The sequence below is a fragment of the Panthera pardus genome, unplaced genomic scaffold (assembly GCF_024362965.1).
Source record: "Panthera pardus isolate Hobbes unplaced genomic scaffold, ASM2436296v1 HiC_scaffold_27, whole genome shotgun sequence".
NCBI lineage: Eukaryota > Metazoa > Chordata > Mammalia > Carnivora > Felidae > Panthera > Panthera pardus.
The window spans coordinates 20,695,266-20,707,688 of NW_026526843.1; the positions used below are offsets into that span (position 1 = coordinate 20,695,266).

The following is a 12,423-nucleotide window of genomic DNA, read 5'->3' on the forward strand; positions in this document are numbered from 1 at the left end:
AGTTATTTTATGGTTGTACTCTGTTTTTACATGTAATTCTAATTCATCTGGAATTAATTTTGATTAATTGTATGAGGAGAAAAAAAATCTAACTTTATTTTCCACCAAGTAGCCAATTGTGTCAGTTATTTATAGAATAATACTTCCTTTCACCACTGTTTTTGTAGAACTGCCTTTATTAGACAGTAAATTCTTAAATATTCTAGAGACTTTCTGGGTACTTTCCATTCCATTGAGCTATGCCACATCATTTTAAGTGTTGTAGTTTTATCATTTTTAAATTTTTTTAATGTTTATTTACTTTTGAGAGAGAGAGACAGACGGACAGACAGAAGAATGCGAGCGGGGAAGGACAGAGAGAGAGGGAGACACAGAATTCGAAGCAGGCTCCAAGCTCTGAGCTGTCAGCACATAGACCGACGTGGGGCTTGAACTCATGAGCTGTGAGATCGTGACCTGAGCCAAAGTCGGACGCTTAACTGACTGAGCCACCTAGTTTTATCATTTAAAAAAAAAATAACTAGAGGTTAAGAAAAACCACACTACTCATTTTTTAAAACTTTCCTTGGGTATTTTCACTTACTTATTCTTCCTGAACTTAGTAAGTCCACCAAAGGCTTTTCTTTGGAAAAGCAAAGTCTCTTGTCAACTAGCAGTGAGGCATTGAGGCACTGATCCCTCAGTGCGTTAGTTTCTCCAACTGTAAAATGAGGAAAAGAATATCTTATTTTGCTCAACTTCCAGGGTGATTGTGGGGATCAAATGAGATGACTATGAAAACATAGTGAAAAAGTGAAAAATAGAAACCAGTGTTTTTTATAGTTGAAATCAGCAGTGACACTGGGGGTCTCTAAATTAGGTATTATGTAGATGTCGTGTGTGCTTTGTTTGGGCGGCTTTGGCACTGGACTCTCTCTTTCTCCCACAGAGCGCTTCGACCATCACTGCCCCTGGGTGGGGAATTGTGTTGGAAAGAGGAACTACCGCTACTTCTACCTCTTTATCCTGTCTCTCTCCCTCCTCACGATCTATGTCTTCGCCTTCAACATCGTCTATGTGGCTCTCAGTGAGTATGCAAGGCAGTGTGTGTTGTTGGAATAGGGGTGAGGAGTGGGAGAAGACTTAAGGACAGCTGAGGGAAGTTGGGTTTCCTGGTGGGACTTTACTATTGCAAAGGCACCCTAGGACCTGGTAGAAATGAGCACTGCTCTTGAGCGGAGCTCCAAAACTCAGCTCACATCCATCTGTATTTACTGAGTGTGTTGGCCTTCTCATTGGCCCTCTGCTGAAGGTTGAGGCTGTGATTATGGCCTGTACCCAGACTAGTGGACATTTCTGAGGCTGTCTCAAAGACTGAGGATGTATGTTGGCTCTGCATCCTTTCTTCTTCTGCCTTGTAAGACCTGCCCTGTGCCAGGTGATAGAAGGGATTATACCAGCAAAATACCTTTTAGTTGCTCATGGTCTACTTTGGGAGATAGAAAATACATACCCACATGTGTGTGCACGCGCACACACACACACACACACACACACACGCGCACACACACACACAACTACCAAGTAACCCTAAAGGCAGATGGGATGTGGAGTTAAAGGGGGCATCTCTTGATCAAGAGATGAGTTCTCAGCTAGATTTTGAATAAGGGAGAGATACGGGTTAATCAGGAGAGAGGATTTTTCTTGGATATTTCTGATTTCTTTCAGCTATGAATGAATATTCCCCATCTGTGCTCCTAGTTGGAGGCTAGGGAAAAGGGAGAGGAGTGGGAAGCTTGGCTTCTATCAGACTCTCTAGTCCAGTGCCAGGTCCTGCATTGAAAATGTAAACTCTTTAGTGAGGAGACTACCAGTTTGTAGGTGAGAGTCCCTTGTCTGAGTGAGGGCTTAATCTCTTGCCAGCTTGTAACAAGGGATAGGGAGGGAGGAAAATGAGTGGGTACTAGTGTAAGTGTGCATTTTTTACTAAAGTTATTGATTTTTCTTTCCACTTGTCCTCCCAATTTAACAGAATCCTTGAAAATTGGCTTCCTGGAGACGTTGAAAGAAACTCCTGGAACATATCCTCCCCTGGCAGTATGTCCCTGTGACGCCCTCTTAAACTAGTTTCAAGTAGGCTTTCTCTCTGCAGTTCTCCCACCATCTCGTTTTTCAGATGTCAGAGAGTGCCAAAGTCTAAAATAAAAAAAAATGTAGTCTTAGTGGTAGCAACCAGAATGGAAGATGGCCAGGGCTTAAAAGGAGGTCCTTCTCTCACCCCTTTCTCCACTGCCTCCCTCCTAAGTCCTTCTGATCATAGTCTCAGCCCTGCCTCCTCTAGTGGGCTGTCTTTGCTTCAGTATACCTCTTATGTCACTTGATGGAAGTCCTACCTTTTTGTTACAGCTAAGGCTTATTTTGTATAGCCGTTGCATTTCTGAAAAGGAGATTCAGATGGGATTTCTAGAAGTCACATTCTGTTTTTCCCACCAATTTTTCATTACAAAGTTTATTTTTTGATGGATTTTCCATTGGCAGTGATGGCCAACATTGTTTAGCTTTGATGAAATGTCCTCTTCAAAGAGCTAATGATAAATAAATGAACACTTAAATACACAAGAATTGTTAGAGAGCTACTTGTAGTGAATACACAGGGGTCCTTTGCCTTTCATATATCCAGTGAGTTTAGAATTCATCTGTTGTTATATACAGATACTTGGCCATTTGTGATATATGTTCTGAGAGGTAAAGATGGTGTGATTGGTGCCATGAGTATGGGCTGAGGCATTGAGTCCCCTGGTGTAGCTGCTTCAACATTCCTTAACATCACCTCACTGTTCTAGAAGTGCTCATTTGCTTCTTCACACTCTGGTCCGTCGTGGGACTGACTGGATTTCACACTTTCCTCGTGGCTCTCAACCAGACAACCAATGAAGATGTGAGTCAACTTTCCCTTGTCCTTATCACATATTTTCCTCTCCAAAGCCTATTCTGTCATTACCTGCTATACCTGCCAGAGAACTGAGTCTCCAGGGCTTGGGAGGTTGAGGCAAATGGCAACCTGGTGTGGGAGACTGTTAAATTCACTGTGTGGAGGAGAAAGCAGACTGCTTTGGCTGGCACTGAGTACCTATGTAGAATTGGGAAGAAGAGGTTCAGTGGTTGAGTGGGTACACTGTCTTCAGCTGTTCATAGATTCTCAAAGGCTAGTTAGTGCCTCTGGATTTGGAATGGAGAGGCACAGTTGCACTGACTAAATCCCTGCTTTTTAAAAATTACCAATTAATCCATGTTTATTATAGAAAATCGGAAAATACAGATGAGTAAACAATAGCAAATAGGTTACAACTTTACCTCCTAGATGTCACCATTAGTTTCTTTTCAGTTTTTATTTAAATTCACCATTGTTAATGGTATGATTTGTAGTCTTTCAGACCTGTTCCTGTGTTTGTTTATATGAATATATATATTGTATTTTTTTATTTAATTATTTATTTGGGGTGGGGGAAGAGAGAGAGGGACAGAGGATCCAAAGTGGGCTCTGTGTTGACAATGAAGAGCCTGATGTGGGGCTTGAATTCACTAACTGAGATCATGATCTGAGCTGAAGTTGGATGCTTAACCTACTGAGCCACCAGGCACCCCTATATTTTGTATTTTAAAATTTTTTTAATGTTTTTTAAAAAATTTATTTCTGAAAGAGAGAGAGAGAGTGCAAGTGGGGGAAGCGCAGAGAAAGAGAGGGAGACACAGAATCCGAAGCAGGCTCTAGGCTTTGAGCTGTCAGCACAGAGTCCGATGTGGGCCTCAAACCCATGAACCGTGAGATCATGACCTGAGCCAAAGTCAGTCGCTCAACAAACTGAGCCACCCTGCCGCCCTTATATTTTGTATTTTTAGTGGAAAATAATACATATTATTCAGCTTCTGATTTTTCACTCTATTGTGAACATTTTTCTATGGCTATGCAGGTATTTGTTTTTCTTGTTGTGGCAAAATGTATGTAATACAAAATGTACTATCTTAGCCATTTTTAAATGTAGAATTTAATAGTATCAAGTACATTCACGTTGTTGTGCCACCATCGCCACCATCCATCCCCAGAACGTTTTCATCCTTTCATGCTGCATTTCTTCAACGTAAATTTTAATACAAGCCTTGGCTTTTATCTTGCAGATCAAAGGCTCATGGACAGGGAAGAATCGTGTCCAGAATCCCTATAGCCATGGCAACATTGTGAAGAACTGCTGTGAAGTGCTGTGTGGCCCCTTGCCCCCCAGGTACTTAGAGGACTAGAAAATCCTGGGACTCTTGGGACAAGCAATTCAACCTGATCCTATTACCTGGTCTGATGCATTCTTCTGAATGTGGCCTTTTCATGTCAGATAGGTCTTCCCAGGGATTATCCTTCAGTGCTATATCTACATGGACCACAGACCACAAGCTAGTTGTTTTGAAGGGACGACCTTTCATTCTTATTTCATCTGTTTGTTCCTTGGTTAATGTGGTGTTCCCTGGTTTGTGGAATGAAAAAAGAACGGAAGACAGGAGGCATGTGCTAGGATAATGCTAGATTGCTAAAGGACAGGTTTATGTTTTCCAGTATACACAGCAAGGTTCAGTGGGGTGGGTGGGTGGAGGGGGGAATACAAAGTGCTTTATTAACTGTCCTCTCTCCTTCAGTGTGCTGGATCGAAGGGGTATTTTGCCACTGGAGGAAAGTGGAAGTCGACCTCCCAGTACTCAAGAGACCAGTAGCAGCCTTTTGCCACAGAGCCCAGTAAGTATTCCTGACTTAACGGCTGAGTCAGTGATAGAAGGTGTAGGCTAAATTTACACCTTTGAGATACAATTAGGCAATTCCATGTCCAGTGGCTCCAGCTTCTGTCTCTGCTTCTCCACTGGCATTGTCTTCAAATCTTTGTGCCCTCAAGGTGGATTTAGTTTCTTTGACATTCTGTGCCAGTCACTGTGCTGGGTGCTAGGGATATGCCAGTGAACAAGGCAAAGATGTCTCTGCTCTCAAGGAGCTCATTGTCTAGTAGAGATGAGAGACAAGAAAACAGGCCATTGCTCAATGTTGTGAAAAGTGCCTTGAGGAAGGAAGCATAAAATGCTATCAGAAAGAGCAAAGATAGGGGTCAGGGCAGCGGGTTAGAGTTAATGGAGTGGTTAACTTGGTAGAAGGGGCTTCCTCCCTAGAATATGTAGATGTTGTGGAAAACCTCCCAGCTGTCTTGTTTAGGATATACATTATAAAATATGTTCCCAAAAAGGTATTATTTGAACTTTCTTTTTGTATAATTGCTTTATTGAGCTATAATTCACATACTGTAAAATCTCTATTTAAAATGTATAGTTCACTGGTTTGTAGTATATTCACAGAGTTGTGCAATCATCCCAGCAATCAATTTTAAAACATTTCCTTACTCCTCACCAAACGTCTACACCCATCAGCAGTCACTCTCTCTTTCCTCCTAGTTCCCCCAGCCCCATCCCTAGGCAACTATTAATCTACTTTCATTGCTATATATTTGCTTCTTCTGTATATTCCATATAAATGGAATCATATAATGTGTGGCTTCTTTCATTTGACATATTTTCAAGATTCATCCATGTCATAGCATGTAGCAATACTTCATTATGTTATATGGCTGAATAATATTCCATTATATGGATAATACCACATTTTATTTATACATTCATTGATAGCCATTTGGGTTGTTTCCACCTTTTGGTTATCATGAATAATGCAATGATGAACATTCATGTACAAGTTTTTGCATAGACACATGTGTATTTATTTTGGCTATATATCCAGGAGTGAAATCACTGGGTCATATAACTCTATGTTTAACCTTTTGAGTACCTGCTGGACTGTTTTCCAAACTGGCAGCACCATTTTACATCCCCACCAGTAGTGTATGAGGGTTCCAGTTTTTCCACATTCTTGGCAACACTTGTCATTATTATCTGGCATTCTGGTTCTAGCCATCGTAGTAGGTGTGAAGTGGTATCTCACTGTAGTTATGATTTGCATTTCCCTAATGCTGCCGAGCATCTTTTCATGAGCTTATTGGCCATTTGTTATTTTCTTTGGAGAAGTATCTATTCAGATTCTTTGTCAATTTTTAAATTGGGCAATTTGAATTTTTTTTGTTGTTGTTGAGTTCTAAGAGTTCTTTATTCTCTATGTTAGTCCCTTATCAGATATATGATTTCCAAATATTTTCTCCCATTCTGTGGGCTGTCTTTTTACCTACTTGATGATGTCCTTTGAAGCACAAAAAGTTTAAATTTTGATGTAGTCCATTTTATCTTTTTTTTGTTTGTTTGTTTCTTGGGCTTTTGGTGTCAGTAGATATGTAAGAAACCATTGTCTAATCCAGGGTCATGAAGGCTTATGCCTGTTTTTTCTAAAAGTTTTATAGTTTTAGCTCTTATTTAGATCTTTGATCCATTTTAAGTTAACTTACAAATTCTTTCTTTTGCATGTGGATATCTCTGCACCCTTTTTAAAACATTTTTTAAATTTTTATTATTTATTTTTTTAGAGAGAGAGAGAGAATGAGCAGCAGAGGGGCAGAGCAGGGAGGGATCTTAAGCAGGCTCCGCGCTCAGCGCAGAGCCTGATGTAGGGCTTGATCCCATGACCCTGAGATCATGACCTGAACCAAAATCAAGAGTTGGATGATCAACTGACTGAGCCACCCAGACACCCCTCAGCACCCTTTGTTGAAAAGACTGCTTTTTCTCCATTGAATTCTCTTGGCACCCTTGTGAAAAATCAATTGACTGTAAATGTAAGAGTTTGTTTCTAGACTCTCAATCCTATTTCATCGATCAATATATCTGTTCTTATGTCAGTATCACACTGTCTTGGGTACTGTAGTGTTGTAGTAAGTTTTGAATTTAGGAAGTGTGAGTCATTCAATTTATTCTTTATTCAATTGGTTTGGCTGTTCTGGGTCCCTTGAATTTCCATATACATCTTAGGATCAGCTTGTCAGTTTGCAAAAAGCCACCTTCTTTAAAAAGAAGTTTTAATGTTTATTTATTTATTCTGAAAGAGAGATAGAGAGAACAGGGGAGGGGCAGAGAGAGAGGGAGACAGAATCCCAAGCAGGCTCCGAACAGAGCCCGATGAAGGGCTCAAATTCACAAACTGAGAGATCATGACCTGAGCCAAAATCAAGAGTCGGATGGATGCTTAACTGACTGAGCCACCCAGGTACCTCTAGAAGCCAGCTGGAATTTTGATGGGGATTGCATTGAATCTATAGATCAATTTTTGGAATATTGTCTTCCTAACAAGATAAAGTCTTCCAAACTGTTAACATGGGATGTCTTCATTTGTTTAGATCTTCTTTAATTTCTTTCAACAATATTTTGTAGTTTTCAGAGTAGAAGGTTTTTTAAAAAAAAGTTTATTTATTTATTTTGAGAACAAGAGAGGGAGAGTGCAAACTTATGAGCGGGGGAGGGGCAGAGAGAGACTCCCAAGCAGGCTCTGCACTGTCAGCCCTGAACCCAAATCACTCACTTGTGAACTCATGAAACTGTGGGATCATGACCTGAGCCAAAAATCAAGAGTCGGACACTTAACCAATTGAGCCACCCAGGGACCCCTAAGGTTTTTCTTTAAGTTTTATTTAAGTAATTTCTACACCCAACATGGGGCTCGAACTCATGACACTAAGATCAGGAGTCACATGCTCCTCTGACTGAGCCAGCCAGGCACCTCCAGAATATAAGTTTTATACTTCTTTTGTTACATTTATTCATAAGTATTTTATTCTTTTTGATGTTATTGTAGGTGAAATTATTTTCCTAATTTCATTTTTGGAATGTACATTGGCACTCTATAGAAATTCAGTTGATTTTTGTATATTGATCTTGTGTCTTGAAACCTTGCTGGACTTGTTTATTGTAATAGATTTTTAGTAGATTTGAACTTTCTTTTCAAATAGAATCCTACTTTTAAGTGAATGATTTTTTGTAAAGTAGATCATTGTTCTCTACTTTGCCTTTCCTAAATTTTGAATTTTCTTTTTTTGAAAATACAGCAAACTCTTGTTTATAAATTGTTATCATCATTTTGAATATCATTTTTCTGATGAATATGATCTTAAATCGTAACAATCTAGGTTAGTAGCTCTAAGTTGAATGTAGGGAAGGGTAGTATTTTAGAATCACTCAGGGGGCATTTTCCTACCGCATATACCATCTGAAGATTTTGCCACCCCACCCTATTTGGTTTAGAATCACTGTTCTATTGAGCTGTATGTTAGGGCGAAGAAAAAAAAAAGATTGAGAACCACTGAATCAGGCCTATGTTAGACAAGTATGTTATAGCATTCTGTTATGAAGGGGGGGGGGTGTCTGCATAATTATTTGTGGTCCCTTTTATTATTATCATGAATAATAATGGAAACATCTATCCTCTACAGACAGTGAAGACTAGAACTTAACTTCAGATGCATTTTGCTGAGAAGACAATAGTTTAGTCTTGGTTCTGAGTTTGGTGTGGGTGGCTGCATATCTGTAGCATCAGTGTGGTTGATGGGTTGAGAGGAAGAGTTCAGTGTCTATGGATTATCTCCATTTGGATGTTGAGGGCGAGCCTTGTATTGAATTTGATATGTTTTTCTTCTCAGGCCCCAACAGAACATCTGAGCCCAAATGAGATGCCAGAGGACACCAGCACTCCTGAAGAGATGCCACCCCCAGAGCCCCCAGAGCCACCACAGGAGGTGACTGAAGCTGAGAAGTAGCCTATCTATGGAAGAGACTTTTGTTTGTGTTTAATTAGGGCTGTGAGAGATTTAAGGGGAGAAGATATAAACCTGAGACAGAGAGCAAGTGAGCTGTCCCTGTTACTATTTTTCTTTGGTCTTTATTCACACAATTGCACACTGGCATTTTCTTGCTGCAAGCTTTTTTTTTTTAATTTCTGGACTCAAGACAGTTGCAGAAGATGTCAGTCACCTCTGGTAACTGGACAAATGGGTCTCTTGGACCCCAGCACTGGCTTTCCATGGCCTCAGCCATGGAGTCTCCTTGGACTCCCTTCTCTTTCCTCCAGGTCCCAGCTCTCCTGCTTGGGGTCAGTGGTCCAATTCTGGGGATAAAGGGTCTTGAGACTGGCTCAAATCCTCTCAAACTGCTGCATGCCATGAGTCCAGAGGCAGTCATAGAGAACTCTGGCCAGGGAATCCTAAAGGGATTCTTGGGGCTTTCAGAAGTGAAGAGGGTGGAGGGTGGGGTTGGAGGATTCTCCTGGCTACAAAGTGCCAACATTGCCAGCAAATCCTTTCAGGAATGGGGCAGGTACCTTCCACTTGTATTTATTCATGTAGTTTCTCCTTTGTCCCCTGCCCACTTTCTAACACCCAAACCCCACCCGTTTCCAGTTAGATATATGTAAGTAGTTGCAGTAGAGACAACGATTCACATTTCTTGTAGACTACCGGAACCTTTTTAATACCTGTGCCATTCTTAGTAAGAATTTATGAGATGCCAATGGCATGGCCCCTCGCACTCTTTGTCTCATCTCTCCTCCTTTCTCATTAGCTCCTTTTGTTTTCCTTTTGACTCTTGCTCCCACTAGGAGCAGGAATGGCAGTAATAAAAGTGTGCACTTTGGTGGTTCCTTTTCCTCAGAGGAAGCCTGAGTGCTCACTTAAACACTACCCCCTCAGACTCCTTGTGTGAGGCCTGTAGAGGCCCTGAATGCACAAATGGGGAAACCAAGGCACAGAGAGGCTCTCCTCTCCTCTCCTCTCCCCTATGTCCCCTCAAAAAAGAAAAAAAAAAAAGAATAACCAGTACTTCCATTAGGCCTCGGCTGAGTGAGGAGGGAAAGCCCAGCACTGCTGCCCTCCCGGGTAAACCCACTCCAAGGCCTTGGCCCACCTCGGGCTTGGTAACCACACGGGGGCTTCCTCCAAGCCCCACTCTTCCAGCACTTCCACCGGCAGAGTCCCAGAGCCGCTTCACCCTGGGGGTGGGCTGTGGCCCCCAGTCAGCTCTGCTCAGGATCTGCTCTATTTCAGGGAAGAAGATTTATGTATTATATGTGGCTATATTTCCTAGAGCACCTGTGTTTTTCTCTTTCTAAGCCAGGGTCCTGTCTGGATGACTTACGGGGAGGGGTGGGGGGAGTGTAAACCAGAACTTTTAATCTATTTGAAGGTGATTAAACTGTGTCTAATGCAAACTGCCTGCCTCCTCCTTCCCCTTTCCATTTCAAGAACCACCATGAGGGTGTGAATGTCTTTGGGGGTGGGGGTTGGGGGTGGGGGTTGAAGGGGTTGCTTGTTACTACCCATACTTCCATTTTCTACGGGGTCCTTGGGTTGGAGAGATAGCTCCCAAACTCTCCACTGATCTATACTACATTCTGGGCCGATGTTTACCTTATTCTGGGCTATGAAGAAAGGACTTTCAAGGCAATATACAGTGTTAGCAAGATTGGGAGGGTTGGAGGGGATTGTATTTACTCAAGAGAACACATTCTTTATTAGAATATTGTTTTTATGCAGAGGGATGCTGTTAATTGCAAATGAGTCTTAGTTATTAAAGCAGGCTCATCAGGGCCCCCTCTTGGAAATATTTTGTTAGTGATCTTTTACAAGCGATGGTATATATTTCTTTTTAAATGGTCTAAAGTCAAGACTCCTTACCAATACCTATCTCACCCTTCCCAGTTAATCACAATTAATGAAGTTTGGCTGCTTGCAGATTTTTCGTATGTCTTCCTATTTTTCTTGTAGCAAGGTTTGAGTTTAGCAATCTTTAGGGAGAGTGGGGAGACTGGCTCTGACTGTCTCAGATTCCTCTCCTTTCTGCCTCTACTTTCCCATTCTTTTTCTGGATCTCTCAGTTTTATTCTTGTAGTTAGATTTGAGTTAGTTCAATATAAGGCCAAGCCTGGAGAGTTTGGAAGTTACTAGATTTTTTCAGTTAACCTGACACTCAGATGAATGTCTTTTTAGTCAGTTCTCAGCCTACCCTGTCTCAGCCCATGTCTTCTCTTGGGTTTGGACAGATTTCTCTCTTCGCCCAACTTACCTCAATGACTTTTCTGCTGTCCCTGAGATCTGTCAGAGAAAATTTCTCTTTCTGAGGTGAATGGTAAACACGGAAATCCCTTATCTCTAGTGTGAAATGAGTTTTTTTTAAGTTTCTGCATTTTCATATTCCCTGCCCTCTTTCTTTTCCTTTATAAATCTTCTGTATTTAAGACCTTGGCCTGAAGATCTGTCCCATTCATACCATGCACCAGCTGTGATTGTCCCTAGTCTGAGTTCTGATCAGAGAAGAGATTGAAGAATTGGTCCTTCCCAGGGGAATAGGCCTTAAATTGTTCACTCTTTTCAATGGCTGACATTCTTTCCACCTCTCCCCTTCCTCTCCATCCCTTAAGTTTCCTATGCACCCCACTTCCCCAGAAGGATGGCTGGCACAGATCCAAAACCTTCTGGGGGTTGGTGGAATTTGGCTATTTGGGAACACTTCTCCATGTCCATTTGGCTCTGGGGCCCTCTTAGCCCTAGCAGAGAACATCATCTCCCCCCTTGCTTTTTTTCCTCAGTGGTAGATGTGGGTTCCAATTCTATAGCAGCTAAATTCCATTCTTCCTGCCCTGACCTTCCTGCCTTTACCCCTACGGCCCCTTTTCCTACTGACCAAATCTCTTTACCTTGTTGGGGGAAAAAAGTATTTTGTTTTTAAATCTATTTTCTAACTTAAATGCAATTTAATATGTAAATCTCTGCACTTTTGTGTGAGCCTACAAATGTGTATGTGTGGTAGGTTTTTCTCTTTCTGGTATTTCTTAATAAAGAAATCTTTCTTTTTGGGGTGAAGCCAATCAATGAAGGAGACTTGAATGGTTTTAGAAATACAGGGATGTCTGTTTCTTTACTTGTTGTGCCTAGTGTGAGTGACCAGCCCCTCCCCCACCTTTTGTGCCCCCCCTTCCTTTGAGAGGGCCCTCAGCTGAGTGGGGCAGGGAGAGGGACCTGTCCTCTGTGTCTGGTACTCCTCTGGGACTGCTCTGAATGGCTCAAGCGGTAACCTAGCAACCTAGTCCCCCTCCCCCCTCCATGGCCTAGTCCTGTTAGTCCTTTTCTTCCAGCTCTGTTCATTTTATACTCCTGAGGCTGGGGCCAGGCTAGGGAAAATCACCAAGGGATCACAGTAAATGGTTTTTAAAAAGTGGTAATTTGCTCTTGTGCTTTGGTGCTACTAAAGAAGAACAGTGCTTTCAATAATTCCAAACACATTTGTGTCAGTTTTAAGAATACATTCTAGGAATCACTTGCTATTCTTAGGCAATAGGCTTTAGAAATAGTACCAAAGGCTAAAACTGTGAATATCATTAGTTTTAAAGAATGCAAGCCCAACTCACAAAAAAGGAAGTCATTGTGAATTTCATGT

General features: G+C 41.5%; 1 protein-coding gene across 2 annotated transcripts in view; it reads left to right on the forward strand.

The window, feature by feature from the left end:
- The window catches only part of ZDHHC9 (zinc finger DHHC-type palmitoyltransferase 9), a 31,252-nt gene extending 21,054 nt beyond the window's left edge, over positions 1-10,198 (forward strand). For both annotated transcript variants that reach the window (XM_053892036.1, XM_053892037.1), the window contains 6 exons: positions 929-1,066; positions 2,012-2,058; positions 2,813-2,917; positions 4,156-4,259; positions 4,663-4,759; positions 8,637-10,198. In XM_053892036.1, coding sequence (XP_053748011.1) covers positions 929-1,066; positions 2,012-2,058; positions 2,813-2,917; positions 4,156-4,259; positions 4,663-4,759; positions 8,637-8,753 — 608 coding nt within the window. In that variant the 3' untranslated portion in view covers positions 8,754-10,198. The remainder of the gene's footprint in view (positions 1-928; positions 1,067-2,011; positions 2,059-2,812; positions 2,918-4,155; positions 4,260-4,662; positions 4,760-8,636) is intronic.
- Positions 10,199-12,423: the final 2,225 nt, after the last annotated feature.